The sequence below is a fragment of the Gopherus flavomarginatus genome, chromosome 6 (assembly GCF_025201925.1).
Source record: "Gopherus flavomarginatus isolate rGopFla2 chromosome 6, rGopFla2.mat.asm, whole genome shotgun sequence".
NCBI classification, from domain to species: Eukaryota; Metazoa; Chordata; order Testudines; family Testudinidae; genus Gopherus; species Gopherus flavomarginatus.
In genome coordinates this window covers 68,760,793-68,780,245 of record NC_066622.1, presented here as the reverse complement: position 1 = coordinate 68,780,245, position 19,453 = coordinate 68,760,793, and the positions used below count along the sequence as shown (strand labels likewise).

At 45.9% G+C, this 19,453-nt stretch overlaps 1 protein-coding gene across 2 annotated transcripts; it reads right to left on the bottom strand.

Moving 5' to 3' along the window:
- Positions 1-270: 270 nt before the first annotated feature.
- LOC127054198 (cytochrome P450 2H2-like) lies at positions 271-19,333 on the bottom strand. 2 transcript variants are annotated; one of them, XM_050960208.1, is made up of 9 exons: positions 19,154-19,333; positions 17,393-17,555; positions 12,995-13,144; positions 7,015-7,175; positions 5,942-6,118; positions 5,429-5,570; positions 3,204-3,391; positions 1,073-1,214; positions 271-449 (listed from the first exon to the last, which is right to left on the bottom strand). In XM_050960208.1, exons 1-9 carry the CDS (start codon positions 19,331-19,333, stop codon positions 271-273), a joined length of 1,482 nt encoding a protein of 493 aa, XP_050816165.1. The 2 variants fall into 2 exon arrangements, with proteins under 2 accessions (XP_050816165.1, XP_050816166.1); XM_050960209.1 differs by lacking the exon at positions 5,942-6,118.
- Between the last annotated feature and the right edge of the window lie 120 nt (positions 19,334-19,453).

Genomic DNA, 19,453 nt, shown 5'->3' with positions numbered 1-19,453 from the left:
CACAAATGAACTGAAAACATACCCAGCATATGTTGAGAATAAATTCACACCTGAGCCCATTTGAGAACACTGCAGGATTATTGTACCTGCCATACAGTTATTTTATGGTATAACACTTAATTTTGTTAAATCCTATTTACTTAAAAAGTTGACTAATTTGTCTGTGCATTTCACGGCAATTAGTTAATTTCTGTCACTGTATTAAGGAGTTCAAGATTACAGACAATCAAATTAATCACCTCAGGAAATGGAGGTGACTTCTCAAGGTATTTACCGAGGAATAACAATGAGCTGGTAGGACACTGGGATATTTGAGGTGAAACTCATTGGAGTTATATCAATATCTTTGGGGTCAATGGGAGATTTCAAGGTAAAGTTCTGCAAAATCGTTGTCAGTAGCAAAAATAGCTCCATTCGAGCCAGAGCCTCTCCCAAGCAACTCCGTTTCCCTGCAATGAAAAAGGAGTATTGAAGAGATATTGGAGATCTTTCTTTGCTGCACTTTTCATGCTGTTTCTATGGATGGAGGATAATGGAAGTCACTCTGAGTTCAGGATGGTAGGAAAGCAATTTCGGCTTAAGAATCCATTCAAAGATTATTTTAAGGTTTGAGTTCCATATATAAAGCAGTCTTTTTAAATCCAGTTTGGGGAGAGAGTTGGGAAGATGTGAGATTTGAGGAATAGCTTATGCGCTCCCCAAGTTAGCTAATAAGTGTTAAAGGGAGAGTAATGTGGTGGTTATTGGGTAACAAGTAAGGAGGTGCAGGCAGGATCATGAACAGGTGGATGAAGGAATAATTGATCATGGATTCATTTACACCAGACAGACACCAGAAAAACATGAAGTTGCCAAGAAGAGCAAAGAGAGGAGTATGTCGAGTGCATCCGAAAAGTCACTTCAAACGGCTAGTGGGAAGTAACACGGTTTAAAGACTGATCGATGTTTTACTAGCGTGAGAGACTCTGCTTCATGGACCACCTGAAAACCCTCTGCAGACAGTGTGAGCCAGCAGAATCATTGAGGCAAAGCTAGAAGATCTGAGATCTGAAATAAACATGGATAACTTTACCTATAGAAAACGGCATGAAGAAGTCACTCTTCTTGAAGGCACCATTTTCATCCAAGAAATGCCCTGGGTTAAATTGCTCTGGGTTTGGAAATTCCTTGCTGTCATATAGGACTGACCACAGCACAGGGAATATAGTGGTGCCCTAAATTAGTAAACATATAAACGAGTTAAAGTGGATACTATCCAAAGCAGAGAAACCTTGAAAATTCAGAGCTGGACAGTGGGTCCCATCTTGATTTTTCTTCATTTCCTTGCAGTTCCTGAACTTCATGTTTTCAACCAGAAGCAGCAATATTAAAATTCCATGAGAAGAGCTAATCCCACTGAAATCCCATCCACAGGGAAATCCTCTTCAGAGAGGTTGATCCTATCTGATCATTATCCTGAATTCAACATAGTTTGGGGAGAGTTTGGCTAAGATCCAGAAGTTTCACTTGCACCTCTGAGCTGATGCTCCGAAGCAGCTGAGGTTTCCTGGTCAAGATACTGTATTCATCACACCAACAGTTTCCCTATAATTCATAATTAAACTAAGAGCCCCATGCAATTTTACAGTCCAACTCACAGTCAGCAACCCCGCCCCTGAGTGCGGTGATTTCTGGTGCATTTTAACAGCTCAACAGGTTCACAGTTTGGTGGAGATTAAAACGGGGTAAATTTTATCAGACAAATACAGTTTATCCAGCAGAAATGCAGTTTCAGCTGATCTGAAACTATCTGCAAATTTGACCCAATCAGTTTTGTCTGGGAAAAAGTTCAGAAAACACATCGGAGGAGGGGTGTGTGTCTTCCTATAACTTTTAGGCCAGAGGCTAAGGTACTTGAGATGTGAGAGATGCAAGTTTGAATCCCCAATTTGGAGCAACAATTTGAACTCAGATCTTCCCCCCATCCAAAATGAGGATTCTAACCTCCAAGCTCTCAGATATTCCAGGATAGGCTCCTTTCAATCTGTCCTTATGAAGCTGTTCCACTTTTTATTAATATTTAAATATCCACTGAGCCAGCAAGAATGAGAAAGGCACTCACCTGGGATGCAGGAGATGTGGATTCAAATCCCTCCTCTGGATCAAGCAGAGGGAAGAATTTAATTCACATTTCTTGAATCCCAGATTTTTGGCCTAATGAAAATACAAAGTGGAACAGTTTGACCAGGAGGACTTGAGAACAGAATAACCTAAATGCTGGTGATTAGGGCACTCAGCTGGGAGGGAGAAGAACTGCGCTTGAGTCCCTGCTTCACTGAATATTTAAGTATTGATACGAAACAGAATAGCTTCTGCAAGAGAGATTGAGGACTCACCCCAGCATAGTCTATAGCCTGGCACTTAGGCTACTCACTGGAGAAATCTGAGTTCAAGTCATGGCTCTAGAGTGGAGGTACAAATCTAGATCTCCCACATCCCAGGAAAGTGCCCTGTCCGCTGGACTAAAGCATTAAAGAAGGGGGATAAAACCCACACCAAGATTTCTGAAGTAGACCAGATTTTTCCAACTTGCTGACAAATTGCGAATATTTTCAGAAGCTAAACGAGTATTATTTCTGATTTTTTTTGGCTTGCTGGATGAACTGAGCTCAGTAACTGGCATCATCCGACTAACAGAAAGAACCCGACTCAATTTTACAGAAACTTCAGCCTTGAAACGTGGTTTGTTTTGTGGTGTGTATTTATCTGTACTGGTTTGCATTCAATTCCAGAAATGGGCAAATGTGCGGGGAGCTCTGATCCTTTTTAAACCTATTCATTCATAACTCATTTGCATGCACTATTTTGTTTTGATTTGACCAAACAGTATCAAGAAGTTTCCCCAGAAACACCTCCCTCTGGCCCCCAAAAAGAGGGGAATGCTTGCACGCATTGATGTGATACCAAAATCTTAGCTGCACATCACTGCTGAAGTTATTCGCTATTCCATATCTTACTGCTACGCAACTAGGCTCTCAAAACTTCTTTTGGATGGAAACCCTAACCTGCAGACTATGAAAGTCTGTTCAGCTGCAAACAGAGGCTTAAAAAGTTTCAATATAATTGGTACATTCCTGGCAATTATTTAAAACTCCCACCACATAAAAACTGGCCAAACTATTTCTATCGCGAACACAGAACTGGCTCTTTCACCGAGAACTGACCTTGGGGATAATGTATTGTCTGAAACGAGTGTCTTTAGTCACAGCACGTGGGACACCAAGAGGGGCAAGAGAGATGAATCTCTGGATCTCATGTACAACAGCATCTGTGTAGGGCATCTGGCTTCGATATGCCATGCAGGGGCTTCGGCTTCGGCCGATCACACGGTCAATCTCTACATGAATCTTCTCTGTCATCAAATTAATGAGATTTAACACCAAGACTAAAGAACAGGATTCCCATGGATTTGCCCAACTGTCGGTTGCTCTGCCCCCAAAACACAAGTCTCAGCAGATGGACATTGGGAATATAACAAAACAGGTAAAATTTTCTGTTACAGAAACTACTGTACTAGGTATCTATGACAAAGGGCCAAGAATGTAATTACAGGGCAGTGATATTGTTTATACCTGGTTCTGTTACTAACTAGAGCACAATGTAAAATTATCACCAGTGCATCTAAATATCTACTAAGCAAGAGAGTCCCAAAGCATCTCCCCTCACAAGGCCATTTGCTAATGTGCAGGGCTGTCCTTAACCATACACAAAGTATGCAGGTGTGTAGGGCACCAGAAAATTTGAGGCACCAAATTTCCTGGTGCCTTGCGCAGCTGCATGCTGCTCCATCCCCTGCTCTGGCTCTTCTCCAGGGCCCCTGCCTCTGCTCCGCCCAACCTCTTCCTGCCCCAGCCCCGTCCGCACTCCCCGAGGACTCCAAAAATGGTTGGGGCCTGCACTCACCGGTGAGTGGAGTGACCCGGCCCCAACCTGCTCTGCTCCTCTGGCTCCCAGCTGTGCCACCGGCGAGTTCTGGGAGGCAGTTCCCCCCTCCCTCCAACCAGGGGGAGCCAGGGGAGCAGAGCAGGCTGGGACCAGGTCACTCTACTTCCTGCAGGAAGTGGCCATCCCCCCTCTCTCCCATCCCCCATGCAGGCCTGGGGCCAACCCACTCCCTCCCGCGGAGGCCTGTGGCAGGGCCCCACACAGCCTCCCCCCCCGAGGGGCTGCATAGGGCACCAAAATAGCTAGGGACAGCCCTGATAATATGAAGTTGGAATTAGCACTGGATACAGAATTTTTTTAGCACTAACAGAGCTTTGATTTAAGCCCTTACATGATCCTATCCTCTACAAGCCCATTAAATCCAAAGACAAAACAACTTTGCCTTCATTCAGGGGGAAGGGGCCTGTTTGACAGCCCTGGAATATGAAAGCATCTGTTACCCACAGAACAGACGCACCCTGGTCAGTGGCAGGGCCAGGAGCAGCGCCAGGGTTTTTGACGCCCTAGGCAGGGGTCCTTCCGCACTCCTGGTCGTTGGTGGCAATTCTGCGGTGGGGGGGTCCTTCTATGCTCTTCGGGGCACTTTGGCGGCGGGTCCTGGAGCAAGTGAAGGACCCGCCACAGAATTGCCACTGAAGACCTGGAGCACAGAAGGACCCCCCTCTGCCGAATTGCTGCAGAGGGCAGCAAAATGCCGCCCCCCCCAAATCCTGGCACACTAGGCGACCGGGTAGGTTGCCTAAATGGAAGCACCAGCCCTGGGCAGGGCAGACTTCTCTTTTACAAACGCTGCAATTAAACACCCACGGCTGGCCATGTCAGCTGACTCAGGCTTGCAGGACTCAGGCTACAGGGCTGTTTAGAGGTTAGGGCTCAGGCTGGAGCCAAGGCTCAGGGACCCCAAAAAGAGAGAGGGTCCCAGAGCCTGGACTTCAGCCCAAGCCAAAACATCTACACAGCAGTTAAACAGCCCTGTAGCTCAAGTCCTGTGAGCCAGACCCAGTTGACCCGGGCCAGCCACGGATGTTTAATTGTAGTGTAGACATACACATGTACTTCCCTTATCAGAGAACCTGAACACTGATCTGGGTTTGGGAGAGGAATTCAATCACAACAGCCCCATTCAGCCTTTGGATCCTCTCCTCAGATGGCCAATATGGGGACAAGTAATGCACACTGTACTGGTGCTTTTTGGATGAGAACTTCTGCCTGCAGGGAACTGGAGTAAGAAAGTCCCCCAACAATCTTCAACTCACTTCACATGAACCAAAGAACATCCACTGCATGGCAGTCATGCAGGTCATGCAGGTCACTGCCAACCCAGGCCAGATGTGATCTGATGGTTTAACTAAGGAGGCTCTACCTACATTTACTGATCTATAGAGCCAGGCTCTCCTCACATCTCCCGAAGACTTAACATTTTGTGTGTGTGTGTCACTGTTACCTTCGATTTCTGGGTATTTCATAAGAAGCTTGAGTCCATGTTTCAGGGTGTCACTGGTTGTCCCTGTTCCAGCAAAGAATAAGCCTAATGTTCTGTTTAACAAGCTCTCAGTGGTAAATTCCGACTGGCTGTTATGTTGCTCCTGCAAAAAGGTTTTGTACAGATGGTTGATAATTGATTGTAAAAGCCTTTGATCTATTGTCACAAGCCAAAAAAGTCTCATTTTCTACCCAAAATGTGACCCACCTGGCATCGTTATACAAATCCTACAGAAATGGGCCATAGTACTGGAGATTACAGCAGTATTATTGCAGTGCTTTGGGTCATTTCTGTTCACTAATGTGCTTTTAGATGAGTTGGTGAATAGGGCTTCCCCCTTTATATTACAATTTCCTTGTCTCCCTTTAGGGTCTTCTGAAAAGCCACGTACTCTGTTGTCCCTTGACAAATAAATACCACTGATATATATAACCCACTCCTCAGTAAAGGGGAAGGGCTGCGGCCGGCACCTACTTGTTTTAATTTGATGAGGAAAGCATCGGTGAAGTCTCGAGGGCAGCTGGGCTCCAGGGACTCTCTGTGCATCTCCACTCTCTCCAGAACAAACTTTCTCAACTCCTCAAAATGTTTAAAGATTCTCTGGTGAGGCCCAGGGATGTAATGCATGAGAGTCGGGAAAAAATTGTACAGCTGTAAAGATTGAAAGAAAAAGACATCTTGGTTTTCCTGGGCAGAAAAGCTTCCTTCATAGTATTTACTCAAATGACTTAACTACAGCAGCACAGACTCTTCTGTGACATCTTATTTTCTAAATGGATTCTGAAGAACTTTGAAAACTTTACCAACTCCCATTACCCAATGCATATATATATCCCACACAAATACTTAAGGGACATTCAGTTACATTAGCTAAAAGGCTCTCCATTATTTTCAAAATAAAACGATCTTCAATAGATATATCTTGTTTTTGAAAAATCACTCTCTGAACACAGATTTTCTTAGCAAGTGGTAGCACATTATAGATTTTCAAAGGGAAATTTACTTTAGTCGTGCTGAGGTTGAATTTAAAAGACTCACATTTTTTGCCAATGTAACTCCACTGATTTCAAATGAGTTATGCCAGCAGACAGTTTGGCCCTTCTTTTGGTACATTTAGTGAGGTTTTCAGGAAGGGGGCGTGGAGGTAAGTGGCTGTGAGCTGGATTGAAAAAAAGTTTATTTTGGAGGTGAGAAATGTGATCACATTCACCGTCATGTTGCTTATGTGATAAGGCATGTGACATGTGATTGGTGTGGACATTAACATTTTAACTGGCAACGTCCTTGATTTTTACCGATAATGTTGATAGTGAATATCTTTAAGTAAATTTAATTCTAAGCTAATGACGTGTTTTGTGTGGGAATTTAAACAATACTTAGAAACAAGTTTGAGGCTGGGTTTGGTAGTAGCTGCAGCCTAGTCAGAAGGAGACCATTATGACAATCTGAAATAACACTTGTTTATGGAAAATTAATAGTTAAAGAAAGAAATTTCTGTTCCCTCCCCCAATGGAAAGGAGAAGAATAGAATAAACCCCTGAACATACCACTGTCCAAGGAGAGCACTGGAGCTTGTTAATTTCATCTATGAGATTTATTAAAGTCACAAACTTCTCATCTTCATAGTCAAACCGGTCCCCAAAGACAATCGAGCAGATGACATTGGAGGTGGCATGGTTGAGGAAGAGGGTGGGGTCAAAGGGCCGCCCTGGAGCAAAACAAAACTAAAGAGTCAGTTTTAATTTAGTGTCTTCACCCTCCGCATCAGAGTCACTGGCAGCATGGAGATGTTGTGGATCTCCAACCACAGGGAAAGACTCAAGGTAGGGCCGTCAGCAATATTCCCTGTGGAGGGTGGGTTAGGGCTGCCCCAATCCCTCCCTCTTACCTCTCACATGCTAAATTAAACACTTGCCACTTTTTTTTCTTGGCAATCAGTTTAACTCTGTCTGCTCTGCTGCTCTCTGCCTGGCACACTCTGGTCTGACCAAGGGCCATCAGTGTCTCTTTGACTGACACCCGCCTGTCTGACTTGGATCCCATTTCACAGGAAAGATCACAAGCCTTTCACAACAGGATCGTGCTCAGAGGGCTCTGCCTGAGCCACTGCTTGTGTTGTTGTAGCATCATCACTAACTCCCAGAGTGCAGCAATCTCCCCTTGGCACTGCCAGCCTGGGCCATACAGTGCAAATACACAGTTGTTGTGCTAGGGAAGGAATAAAGGCTCCCAGCACAACAGCAGGGGGGATGGGTCTGCTTTCCGCTTTCAGAGTGCGCTAAGCAGGTCCCACAGCTCAGCTCACGCAGCTGGAGAGGCTGAATTTCCCACTGGCACACCAGTGACATCTTAGCTTCCGTTTCAGGTTCTCCCTTCCCCATAAGCACAAGGAACACATGGGGCTGGTAACTGAGAGCTAACCTGGGGCTGCAGCGTCAGAGGGAGCAGTACAACATTCCTGGGAATTATTGGCAAGAGTTCACCCCTCTGATCTGAGAGCACAGTGCTCATAGGAACATCCAGAAGCAGCATTTTCGTCATGCACCAGACCCCTGCTCGTGTCCCTCACCCGTCGATTCTCTTTGACTCATTCCCAACAGCAATAGCTGCCCCTTGGCTCAGGGTGCACAAGCAGCAGCAGCAGCAGCAGCACTAATGTACCAATGGTGAGGAAGGGTCTCAGTGCATTCTCTTCTTCCACTTACAATTCACTAGATGGGAAGAGCCAACTTCAGTTTAGCCCTTATTGTTGCATTAAATATTGCAAGAGGCAGGATGGTTTGCTGCTAAGGCCTGGGTCTCAAGAAATCTGGGAACAATTCCCAGCTCCGCTGCAGACGTCCCAGATTTGACCTCAAGCAAGTCACTTCATCTCTGTGTCTCAGCTTTCTATTTCTTAAATAGGGGAAACAATCCTGTAATTATTTGGGCTCCTTGAAGCTGGAGTACACCAAAGCCCCAAGGTACCAATAGTGCCCCAGGCATACTATGGTTCGGAGGCAAGCACTTTAGGTCTTGTAGGCGCTAGCCCTAGTGGGGCTCAATAGCCACTCAGACACACGGCTCAAGGAAAGGGAATTGGGACAGGGCTGGCAGCAAAGGGTTCAGATACACTAGATGCACAGAGGCTTAAACTGTTACAAATCCCAGTGAGACCTAGTGCCTGCTGTTTGGCCCTGGGGCAGTACAGGCGAGAGTCAGAGTCCTTCAGGGCTCATGCCTGGTGCACCCTCTCTAGCGCAGTCTCTGTGCAAGCAAATAGGAGCTTTCAGGTTTCCAGGCTAGGCTCCGTTAGTGTCTCTCCTTGGGCCCCTCTGCACTGGCTCCCTGCCAAGCTGCTGTTGCTCCCTCATCGACTAGGGTAGCCAACTTGCTAATCATACAAAAAAATGAACACCCCTGCCCCGAGGCCCCACCCCTGCTGGCTCCAACTCCCCCCGCCATACCTCTGTCGCTCACTTTTCCCCACTCTTACTCATTTTCACTGGGTTGGGGCAGGGGGTTGGGGTGTGGGAGGGGCATGAGGGTTCTTGTTGGGGGTGCGGGCTCTGGTGTGGGGCTACGGATGAGAAGTTTGAGCTGCAGGATGGGGATCAGGGCTGGAGCAGGGATGTGGGAGGGAGTTCGGGGTGCGGGGTCCCGGCAGCACTTACTGTGGCTCCCAGGAAGCGGCCACCAGGTCCCTGTGGCCCCTAGGTGCATGGGTGGCCAGGGAGGCTCTGTGCACTACCCTCGCCCCTAGTGCCATCTTCTACTTTTAATGGCCCAGTCAGCATCAGCTGCCAGGGTCCCTTTTCCACTGGGAATTCCGGTTGAAAACTGGACGCCTGGCAATCCTACCAGTGACCTGCCCCCAAATGTAATGTCTGGCAGCTTGTTCCATATGGAACTCTGTCCACAGTTGCTGGGGGTTCCTCTCTGCATACAACCTCTCTACAGCTCCTTTCTTGCCATGTGGCTGCTGCTTTCCAACATAGCCTGGCCACATCCTGGCTCAGGATCTTTCCCCCTACCTTACATGGGGAAAGGGAAGTGTCAAGTGCAGTTGGGAGGTGGTCAATGGGATTTGTTGTTCCCTGCTTAGCAGACCCATCTCTAAGAAGGATGCATCCTCACACATAGTGCTAGTCCATGTGGCAGTCTTGGTGCCAGCAGAGGGCTCTGCGCTCTTCCTGTAGCCTCAGGTCCTCCTATATCGCTGGGTCGTTTGTGTTTTGCTCACTCATTGGCTCGCCTCAGCCCAGTCTACAGAATTCCTTCCCCGGTACTAGTTCTACCATCTCTGTTATAGGTTCACCTCTCACTGTTGGTGGTTCTCTTTGTCATCCATTTCGGTCCCTTCTGATAAGGCCACACCTGGCTATGCCATATGATGGTTTGCCACTACTCAATGAGACACATGCTAATGTTCACCCTGGTCTGGTCCTCTCCACTGCTCTGGGAGTCAACCCCTTAGCTGACTGTGGCTCTCAATTATTCTATTGGCCCTGCTGTGGGAAGTTGATCATATCGTCAGCTAGGTAAGGACCCAAGTAGGTTTTAGCCTGTTGTAATGGAGGACAAAATTGTTTTAATTGAGGACAGTGGATTGTGCACTAAACACCTCTGACGCCTGGCTAAACACCCTGTATGAACATCTGTACTTTTGCTGCAACTTAGCACTCAAACTCCTTTCCCTTCTGTGGACCCAAACCAGTTCACCCTCCTGGTATATCTGGGCACTCCCCCTTAAATCTCAGGACTCCTTCTGTCTCTAGGTGGCCCTGGTGAGGTTTTACTGCTTGGGCAGCAGTGCTGAGGATGCCTGTCAAGTGCTAGGTACTCTGTGGGACTAGTATACTCATCTGTCTTGGCTACCCCATCCAGCAATTCTTCTAGAGGGTGGTCACATGCCCAAACATCACATTATATGATGTGTACCCCAGGGACGACTGCACATTAGTCCTGTAGGCCATCATGACCTAGGGAAGAAAACTGTCCCACTTCTGTTAATTGGCATCTACAACATAGCTGCAAATGTACAGTTCAGACGCTCCATCTGGCAGAAACCTGGGTGTGGCTGGTCATGCCTACTGCTCAGAGCAGGAGTTGGTAGCCAGGATTAGGAGAGTAGGAGACCAGGGTCAGACCCAGAGGCCAGGTGCCAGAGCCAAAGTCAAAAGTCAAGAATTGGAGCCAAAGGTCAGAACCAGGTTACCTGGAATGAGGCAAGGCAGGAGCAGGAGCTATTACAACCATGGGCAAATGCTTTGAGCAGCTGCCAAACTGTTGCTGCAGCTGGGCTTAAGAGCTGGTCTGCTGTCTCTTCCCACCAGGCAGGTGGTATAGCTAATCAGGCAGCCTATCACAGGACAGCTGCCCTTGTTAGGTTTCCCAGAGACCGACTCTGCTGCAGCCCCTGATTCCTGACACCAACAGCCTGTCTGACCATGGGTAGTAAGGTGTAGAACAGGTCTTATTTATCTCAAGGAGGTCACATACCCCTAGAATAAGCATGATTCAAAATTTTCACCATTGGTCGGTATGCAAGGAGTGAAGTTAGCAACCATTTGTGCTTCTCGATCAGGCAGTTGATGAGCCTCTACCTACTCAGAGAAGTAGCCTGCTCTCACAAGGGTGTACTGACTGACTCTCCCAGAATAACCATCGCTACCATTTGCAGAGGGTGGCTTGTCTGAGTGGTAACCAGGGATACTCTAGGTGTAGGATAATCTGTCTTATGTCCCCATAGGTATAAGAAAATGTCTGTGGTCCTTAAGTGACCTGCATCATCCAGGCCAGTAGCATCAACTTCAAACCCTTTGGCTAAGCTTCTCCATCCCCAAATGTCCCTGTAATGGGGTCAGGAGTGCCCATTTTCTCACGAGTGCCCCCTTTTCTCTGGCCAATATGCCTGTGATTACAATCTTTTTTCAGGGCAGCACCCTCCTCTTGCAGGCGGCCCCCTTTGGTTGGTTGGTTGGTTGGTTTGTTGGGTGTGAGCCTGCTTTTGGCTTTTGTTCTTATCTCAGGGTGGCACCCGCCTCTCAACTGCCCTCCAGGCTCAGTCTCCTGGACAGAGCATCAGCATCCATGTACTGTTACCCTGGACGGTGTCTTGTCTGGTACTGGAACTGAGCCAACTGTCTCAACCACCAGTACAATTGTCCTTGGGCATCATGGAAATTATGAAGCCCCCTGAGGGAACCATGATCTGTTCTTCACAGGAATCCTTTCCACAGCAGGAAGTGGCAAACATATTTTGTGAAGGTCACCACTGCCAGCAAGTGCATTAGCCATGGAGTAGGTCTCCTCTGCTTTGTTCAGCATCCTGCTGACATATGCAACTACTCTTTCCTTGTCTCCATATGGCTGAGTCAAAACAGCACCAATATCAGCTTCACTGGCATCTGTATCTAGAATGGATGGTAGCTGGGGATCTCAGTACGCTAGTATTGTTACAGACATGAGCCTCCACTTTAGTTCCAGAAAGGCTTCCTGGCAGGGCTAATCCACTCAAACGTCCACCTCATCTCTGCCAACTTGAATAGTGGCTGTGCAGTTGTGGCAAAACAAATAATGACTCTCCAGTAGTAAGAAACTAGACCAATGAAACACTGCTCCTTAGTGACAGGACTTGGCACTGATCGGGATTGGACAGCTTCACCATCAACATCCCTTGAGATCATATGCCCCAGGTAATTTACTTTGTCACACACAAAAATTGCATTTTGCTGAATTCATCTTTAAGTTGGCTTGGAGTAGCCTCTCCAGCGCAGCTCCCAAGTTCTGCTGGTGCTTCTCAAATGACCTCCCAGTGATGATGCCATCAAAATACACCAGGGAAGATGTTTCCTGCATGTCAGCCAGAATAGCATCCATATAGTCCCCTGCTTAGCAGATCCATCACACTTCCATCCTCCACTTTTTATTTTTCATGTCTATTTCAGATGTATGCTGCTTGCAGCACAGAACAGTCCTTCCTATCTGTTACTATAACACACACACAATAAAGCCCCAATCTTTGGATCTATACTCACTACTGCAATATAAATAGTAATAATTAGTGGGTCACTTATAAAGCATTGTCCATTTACACGGTGGTTTCCAATCATTCCTGTGGGAGCCCATCATTATAGGATGTAGGTGCCAAATTTGTATCAGACGTGTAGCAGAGATGAAAATGAGAATAAGCAATTCTAAGCTTGGGTGTCTCATTAACGCAGCAGACTGAAGATAAATGGATCCACTCTTACCTGGTTCACTGTCTTAGCTTCTGCCAACTCTAGACAAACCTTTTCCATTTGCTCACTGGCCATATATCAGTGGGTAGGGAACAACAGCCTGAAAAGGTCATCTTTAGACCTTTGCCCACCTACTTTTATATTATATTAACACACTTAGTTTTATGTGCAGCTAAAGGCTTTAGTTAGAAGATGTTTGAACCAATATCAGTGTCTGAGCCACTGCTCAATGTTCAATAGCATGAAAAACAGAAAGACTTTGACTCTTCAGTTGTAATTTCCAACAGACGAAGTTGATCCTTACCGTGAGTGTTTTTGAGCCTTTCCACCAGGAAATGGGCTTCCTCCAGGATTCGCTCTTCAGTGCTCTTCTTCCCCATCCCCAAATCCCTCAAGGTGGTGAGGGTAAATCGACGTAGCTGCTTCCATGGCTCCCCACTGCCCATAGCAGTACCTGAAAAAGGAAAGAGAATGGGAAAGAAAGGAGGGAGGGTCCAGACTTTCAAACCCACCCACATGTTGTTTATTCAAAGTTTCATAGGAACATAAGATTGGGAGGGACTGAGTCCAGTCCCCTGCTATAGCAGTCAACCCTGTCGTATAATCCTGTTCTCAAATTTTATTTGTATCTGTGTTCTGCTTGGGAGACTGTTACACGGTCATCACTCTGTACTTAATGTGTTTGATATGTTTATTTACCACAATATCCTACATATTAAACTCATCGCAGTTTCAGAGCAATTGTGAGGAAGAAAAATAATTCATTACTGTAATGAGGTGCAGCTGGGCCCCTCTAGCTTCTGCTCCTGCTGTGCCCACAAACCAGCCAGAGACCTCTGCATTGGCGTAATCATGGGTGCTCTTTATTTACAGTTTACTTTCCCACCACCTTGTAGCTACAAACAGCTTCAGTCTTGCAGCCAGCAGCGATGAGTTCTCCCTCTCTCTATTCTCTGGCTCCTACCCTTTCCTTCTCCCTTTGGCTTCCTTCCTGCCAGCCTTTATGCAGCCCCTAGCTAATGAGGCCAGCCAGGCCTGGGCTTACTCAGCCCGTTCCAATTCCCCTTTCTTGATTGGAGTGGATATGACAGAGGCCTGGCTCAGAGTTTCTTAGCCAGCACCCTGCCACAATTAATATGTCCAATACCTGTAGTTTGTTCTCTAACAGAGCTTGGCCCATCACAGCAACGAAAATTCTTCCAGTCACAGTAATTAGAGCAAAGTATATGTACTGGCACAAACTACAAATTAGAAGTAAACTGGGAAACACATTAGTTTGCCAAATTGTAACCATTTTGGCTAAAAAATTTCTATGTTTGTACATCAAGTTGAAAGTTTTTTGAATATTTCAACCAAAGTGTTCAGCCATTTCCACAAACAAGGTTAGGGAAAAATATGTTTTCTGCCCATGATAAAAAATGCTGGGACCTTTTCTTTGAGAAACTCTAGCACTCCCATTTGTCAGAGCTGGGATTTGAAATTTGGCTAGGGGCTGGCCTGTGTGTCAATGTGTGACTTTGCTATTCCCATGAAAATCTACCCAAATGTCACTAAACTATAAGCCCTTCAAAAATCACATTTCTCACATTGTCAGTGGAGACTTAGAATTTAGTGGCTAAAGTCTCCAAAGATACTGTCATCACTGCACATACACCAGCACCACTCAGCTCCTAGTGCTGGGCCGCATATAAATATGACAATCTACTGCTGTTATCAGTTACTCCATTAACTCAAGTGGCAGAGGTCTTTGCAGTGGATCTAAAGGTTCCAGCCCTGCTGGTGACTCATGCAGGTGTCAATATGATGCCATATGAAGGAAATTCTGGTTTTTCAATTTGCTGTTTTAAAAACCGAGAGAATTGCACACCGAAAACTATGTTAAAAGAACATTAAAGTTTGGACATACTCAGTAGAGACCTTAGGGTTTAGTGCAGGGGAGGTAAAATTAGGACCCGCAGGCCAGATCCGGCCTGTCAAGACTTTCAGTCTGGTTTAGTGGCTAAAATAACATAACATTTTGTCTTCTCAGATCCTTGTGTTGACCATTCTATGCATGCGCCATGTTCACAAAGCAACTGAGAATGCTCTATTCCAGGACTAGAGGGGAAAGCCAGACTGTCCCTCTAATTGCAGCTGGGACGGGGGGTGGAGTCAAGGAGACTGTAACTAAGAGCGGGTGAAGGGAGAGGAGCCTGGGTCTGATTGGGCCAGGAGACTGGGACAGAGAGCTGGGAGGAGTGACTGGGACTGGGAAATGGCCAGGGAAACAGGAGGGATTGGGACCCAGTTGGCAGGGATGGAAGGAGAACTCACTCAGATCAGATGAGGAACTGGGGGATGAGCAGGTGCTGTGCAAGGAGACTGGGACCATGAATCAGTGTGAAGGAGAAAAGGGGAGATGGGCAACCTATCTGAGAAGGAGGCAGGGTGCAGCGGGAGAACTGGGACTGGCTTGGCAAAGAAACTGGGAAAAGAGTCAGCAAAGGGGGAGACTAGGAGAAGGAACCTGGATGGATGGGAATGATGAGAAGCCAGAGGGGGACATTGGGACTGACTGGGCAAGGAGATGGGCTCTGGGGGTAGGGAGAAAGAGGCAGAGTTAGAATCAGGGCAGAAGGAAGACTGGGCCTTGGACAGGGAGCCCAGAGGGGAGAAATAGGATTATCTGGGCAAGGAGACGGGCTGGGCTGAGAAATCTGAGTAAGGAAGGCAAGGAGAATGGGACTGGGAAGAGGCGCCAGGGATGGGATGAGAAAGGACTGAGGACAGGGATATAGACTGGAAGGGACAGGGCAAAAGTGGTCAAGCTTGGGAAGAACAAGCAGAAAGGTCTGTAACTACTAGAAAACACGACCCTTAGAGACTGGAAGGGAACCCGACATTCCTGAGAATGCAAGTAATGCAAAGAACCTACAGGCCTATATCCTGTACGACATTAGCTTCAGCAAGTTAACATAAGGTTTGAGGCCTGTGAACTTTGCATAGATAAATGGCCCAACAGAAAATCCGAAGTATTTGGGGAGTTGAAAATAGAGTTTAAAGGGAAGTTCTGACCTCAGGTAAATAATTCAACCACAGAAGTGTCCTGGCAATTAACCTGCATACATAACAGGTATGTGAGATACATCTAAGGCTAGCCTGCTTGCTTGCCTATATATCTTTTCTTATACATTTCTCATTTTCTTATGGGTTTGATTATTTGTTTTATTATAATAGGTTTATATTAGAGTATATTTTGGCTGTACACAAGGGACCTGCAGGCCACATCCTGTATGTTGAGCTAAGGCAAAGATATCATAAATATGTTTGGGATCTTTCACCTAGATAGATGGTGATGAGCCAAAGCATAAGGTCCATGTATGGCTTTAACATAGAGGATGCATTAAAGCAGGTTGGCAAAGGGGCTTTCCTAAGCCCAGAGTCTTTTAAACTTAAGAGATTCACCACAACTTAGAACTTGGAAAGAACCAAAATAACCGTTAGGACAAAAACAACAAATGTGATACCTAACCACAAGAGGCCATGGTAATGAATGGACATATATGATAATAAGTTGAGATCATTGATGTACCAAGCTATATGAAAAAGTCACCCCAACATTAGTAAGATGAGGAAATACAAATAAGGAAAAGGGAAGAAATCCCCTATTGAATATGCATCAAACATAGCGGCATTAGCATAGCATATTATAAAGGTGGCATCCCAGCCTAGGGGCAGTAGGAGAGAGAGCGAGATGTAGCCCTTGGGAGGTGCCAGAATGATGGTCACTGGTGATGATGAGGGAGGTGATGGTGAGGAGGAAGATGATAGCTAACATTTCAGGTTTATTCTACAAGGGATGGTGTGAGTATATGGATATGCAGATGTACATTCTGTAGTATCTGTATCTACCTTACTGAGCTGGGGTGTTTGTGACAGGGCTAAATATATTAATAAACAATATTTGTAAATATAGAAGAGTTCCTATTGTGTGAGTGTTGCAACTGTGCACATCAGGGTTCCCAGCTGTATAATCTATAGGATGGCACCCTCAGCAAGTTTGCAGATAAGACAAAACTGGGAGGAGTGGTAGATACACTGGAGGGTAGGGATAGAATGCAGAGGAACCTAGACAAATTAGAGGATTGGGCCAAAAGAAATCTGATGAGGTGAAGGTGAAGTAGGTGAAGGGCTGGAGGGCCAGTTGTTGAGGTGTTATACGGTGAGTGGGGAGCAACAGTGAGCGTCAGGGTGAGGGATTGAGGGCAAGTGGGGTGAGTTGTGAGAGTCGTGGGTGGAAATAGGGGATTTGGAGGGTGATGAGGTGAGTTGTAGGCTGGGATGTTGCCAGAGAGGGAGGAAAGTTGTGGGCTATGGCCTGTGATTGGAAAAAGGGGCCTCCTAATCTATTCTTGGACCAGGGCCTCTGGGGCCTTGTTACACCACTGAGCAGGGGAAGAAGGGAAATGGCCTCTCCAGCTCTGGTCTCCTGGCTGTATTCTCGCCCTTCTACTGTGCAGTGGCCTAGTCACTGCCTGTCACTCACCTGTAGTGAGATGTTACAACCATTTATGTCAGGGAGCTAGTGGAGTAACAGGGAATGGAACCAATCTTTGCTACTGTTCTAAATGAAACTCCAGCTACTTCCCCTTTTGTTATCTCAGTTGTGTTCCCCACATACAGAGAATATCAGCTCTATATGCTGATGTTACTGGAAATTTACCTTTTTTGTCGGTCATCCTTTCAAATACTGGCATATGTCCTCTGTCACTGAACTCGTCCCCTTGATCAATCAGCGCTTCCTTCACAGCCTCCTGTCCATACAGCACCACAACTCGCTCTGAGCCCAAATATATTGTGAAAATCGGGCCGTACTTTTCCCTGAGCTGTCAAAGTTAACACACAAAACCAGCAAATTTTAACATAAATCCACTTAATTAAGAATAAGAATATGAGCAGATCAAATTACAAATTAATGAAAGAGCTCATAGGTTGCTAAGATAATACTAGTCAGACTTGGGAACTGCCTGACTTATGCTTCAGTTTCTAATCTTGATGTTCTGTTAATGCTGTGTTTTTCCTATCGGGAAAGAGTGAGTGTGAAAGAAGGATCATTCTATCTGTGTTATTTAATTTTCTCATCCTGCTAGCAGTTGGAATTAATGCAGGTCCTTTCATTTGTGAGCTCTAGCAGTTTGCACTATTTAACTAATGACGATTCAGTTCTATTCTGAAAAATGACTGTGTACAAATGATACTTCTAACACCACAGAACTCCTGCCTCCATTTATTCACAGTAACATCTGCTGACTTTATAATGACAAGACAGTTTTTCCTTATTCCTGTCAGCCCTGCAGAGCCAGAGAGAGAGTGGAGTGAGAGTCTGTTTCCTCTTTTACATTACCGATAGACTTACTGCCTAATTTCCAATCCATTACACCTGTGTAAATCAACCACAATGGGGTTACATATCTGTAACTCTTTATGGTAGGATTTGATAAGAATGAGGGTGAACAGATGTAACTGGGGGCAGTGTTTCTCCTGTTTAACTGTTATTATTTGCGATGGTGAGCCAGAAGGAAAGAAACCAACTTGGCTGTCAGATCCCAGGCTGTGGATTGCCATTTGCATGTGAGATGATGGTATCTGAGATGATAATTATAGTGAAACAATAGCATGGAGCAGAACAAAGCCATTTTTTCAAAGCTGACCTACAGCTGACACCTTACCATCCCCTTGAGAAACAGGCAAATATCATTACAGCAATTTTACAAATGGGGAAATTGAGGCAGAAAGCGCTTAGGTGACTTACTTGGATGCACCCATGGGCTACATCTGCACTTGGGGCTACGGGTTTGATTCCCAACTTGAGCAGACCTACTCATGCCAGCTCTCATTGAGCTAGCCCACTAAGAACCTTAGCATAGCCCTGGTAGCACAGAGAGTGGCATGGCTAGCTGCCCCAAATACATACCCAAGGAGTACAAGTAGGTTTATGCTTAGGGTGGTTAGGCCGTGCTTCCGCAGCTATTACTATTTTTAGCACACTAGCTTGATGGCATAAGTCTGTCCATGTGAGCTGGGAATCAGATCGCAAGCTCCAAATGTAGACGGAACCAGAGTCTGTTGCAGAGGTAGGAATAAAAACCAGGTCTGACTGCTCTTTCTCGACAGAGCCCACTAGACCACTCCCCCACAATGTGATTGTCTGTACATCTTGCCGTGAAGCTGGGCAGGTATATTCTGGATTACCTGTGACTTAGACACCTATATTAAAAGGCATAGGTTAACATGAACAGTTTATATCTAGCATTCAAGATTGATTATTTTTGTGGGGGAAAAATTAAGATTGAAATATGAAGAGTTGAGTGACATGGGATTGGCATTGTGTAAACGCCAGACATTTCACGGAGTTCTGGTTGAGCTAGGCTCCGCTTAACCTCCACCTACAACCAAACAATAGATGAGAAACAAATATTTTTACCTCACACATTGATTGGGACAAGTTCTTCATATTCAGCTGCAGTGCATTTCCGATGATGGGAAAAGCAACAGGGCCAGGTGGCAGCTTCCCACCTCCAGACATCTTTCTCCATGCTGAAAGGAAAAGAAGGCAAGAGATGCACACTGCCAGGAAAATAGTTGTTGCTCCCAGAGGCTCCATTACAGAGTGTAGCAATTAGTCTGGGTTTTAGCAAGGAGTTCACTAGTATTTCAGATTCCACACTTTATATATTGTGTGGTGCAATAGACCATGCAAGCCAACAGCCTCACAGTTCTGATT

Excerpts from the sequence above, each read along its gene's own strand:
- LOC127054198 (XM_050960208.1), bottom strand. The coding sequence starts at position 19,333 with ATGGAGCCTCTGGGAGCAACAACTATTTTCCTGGCAGTGTGCATCTCT. Across the intron at positions 13,145-17,392 it reads AAGGATGACCGACAAAAAAG|GTACTGCTATGGGCAGTGGG; the intron begins GTAAATTTCCAG and ends TTCCTTTTTCAG. Across the intron at positions 3,392-5,428 it reads GAAATACCCAGAAATCGAAG|AGAAGATTCATGTAGAGATT; the intron begins GTAACAGTGACA and ends ATTTGATGACAG.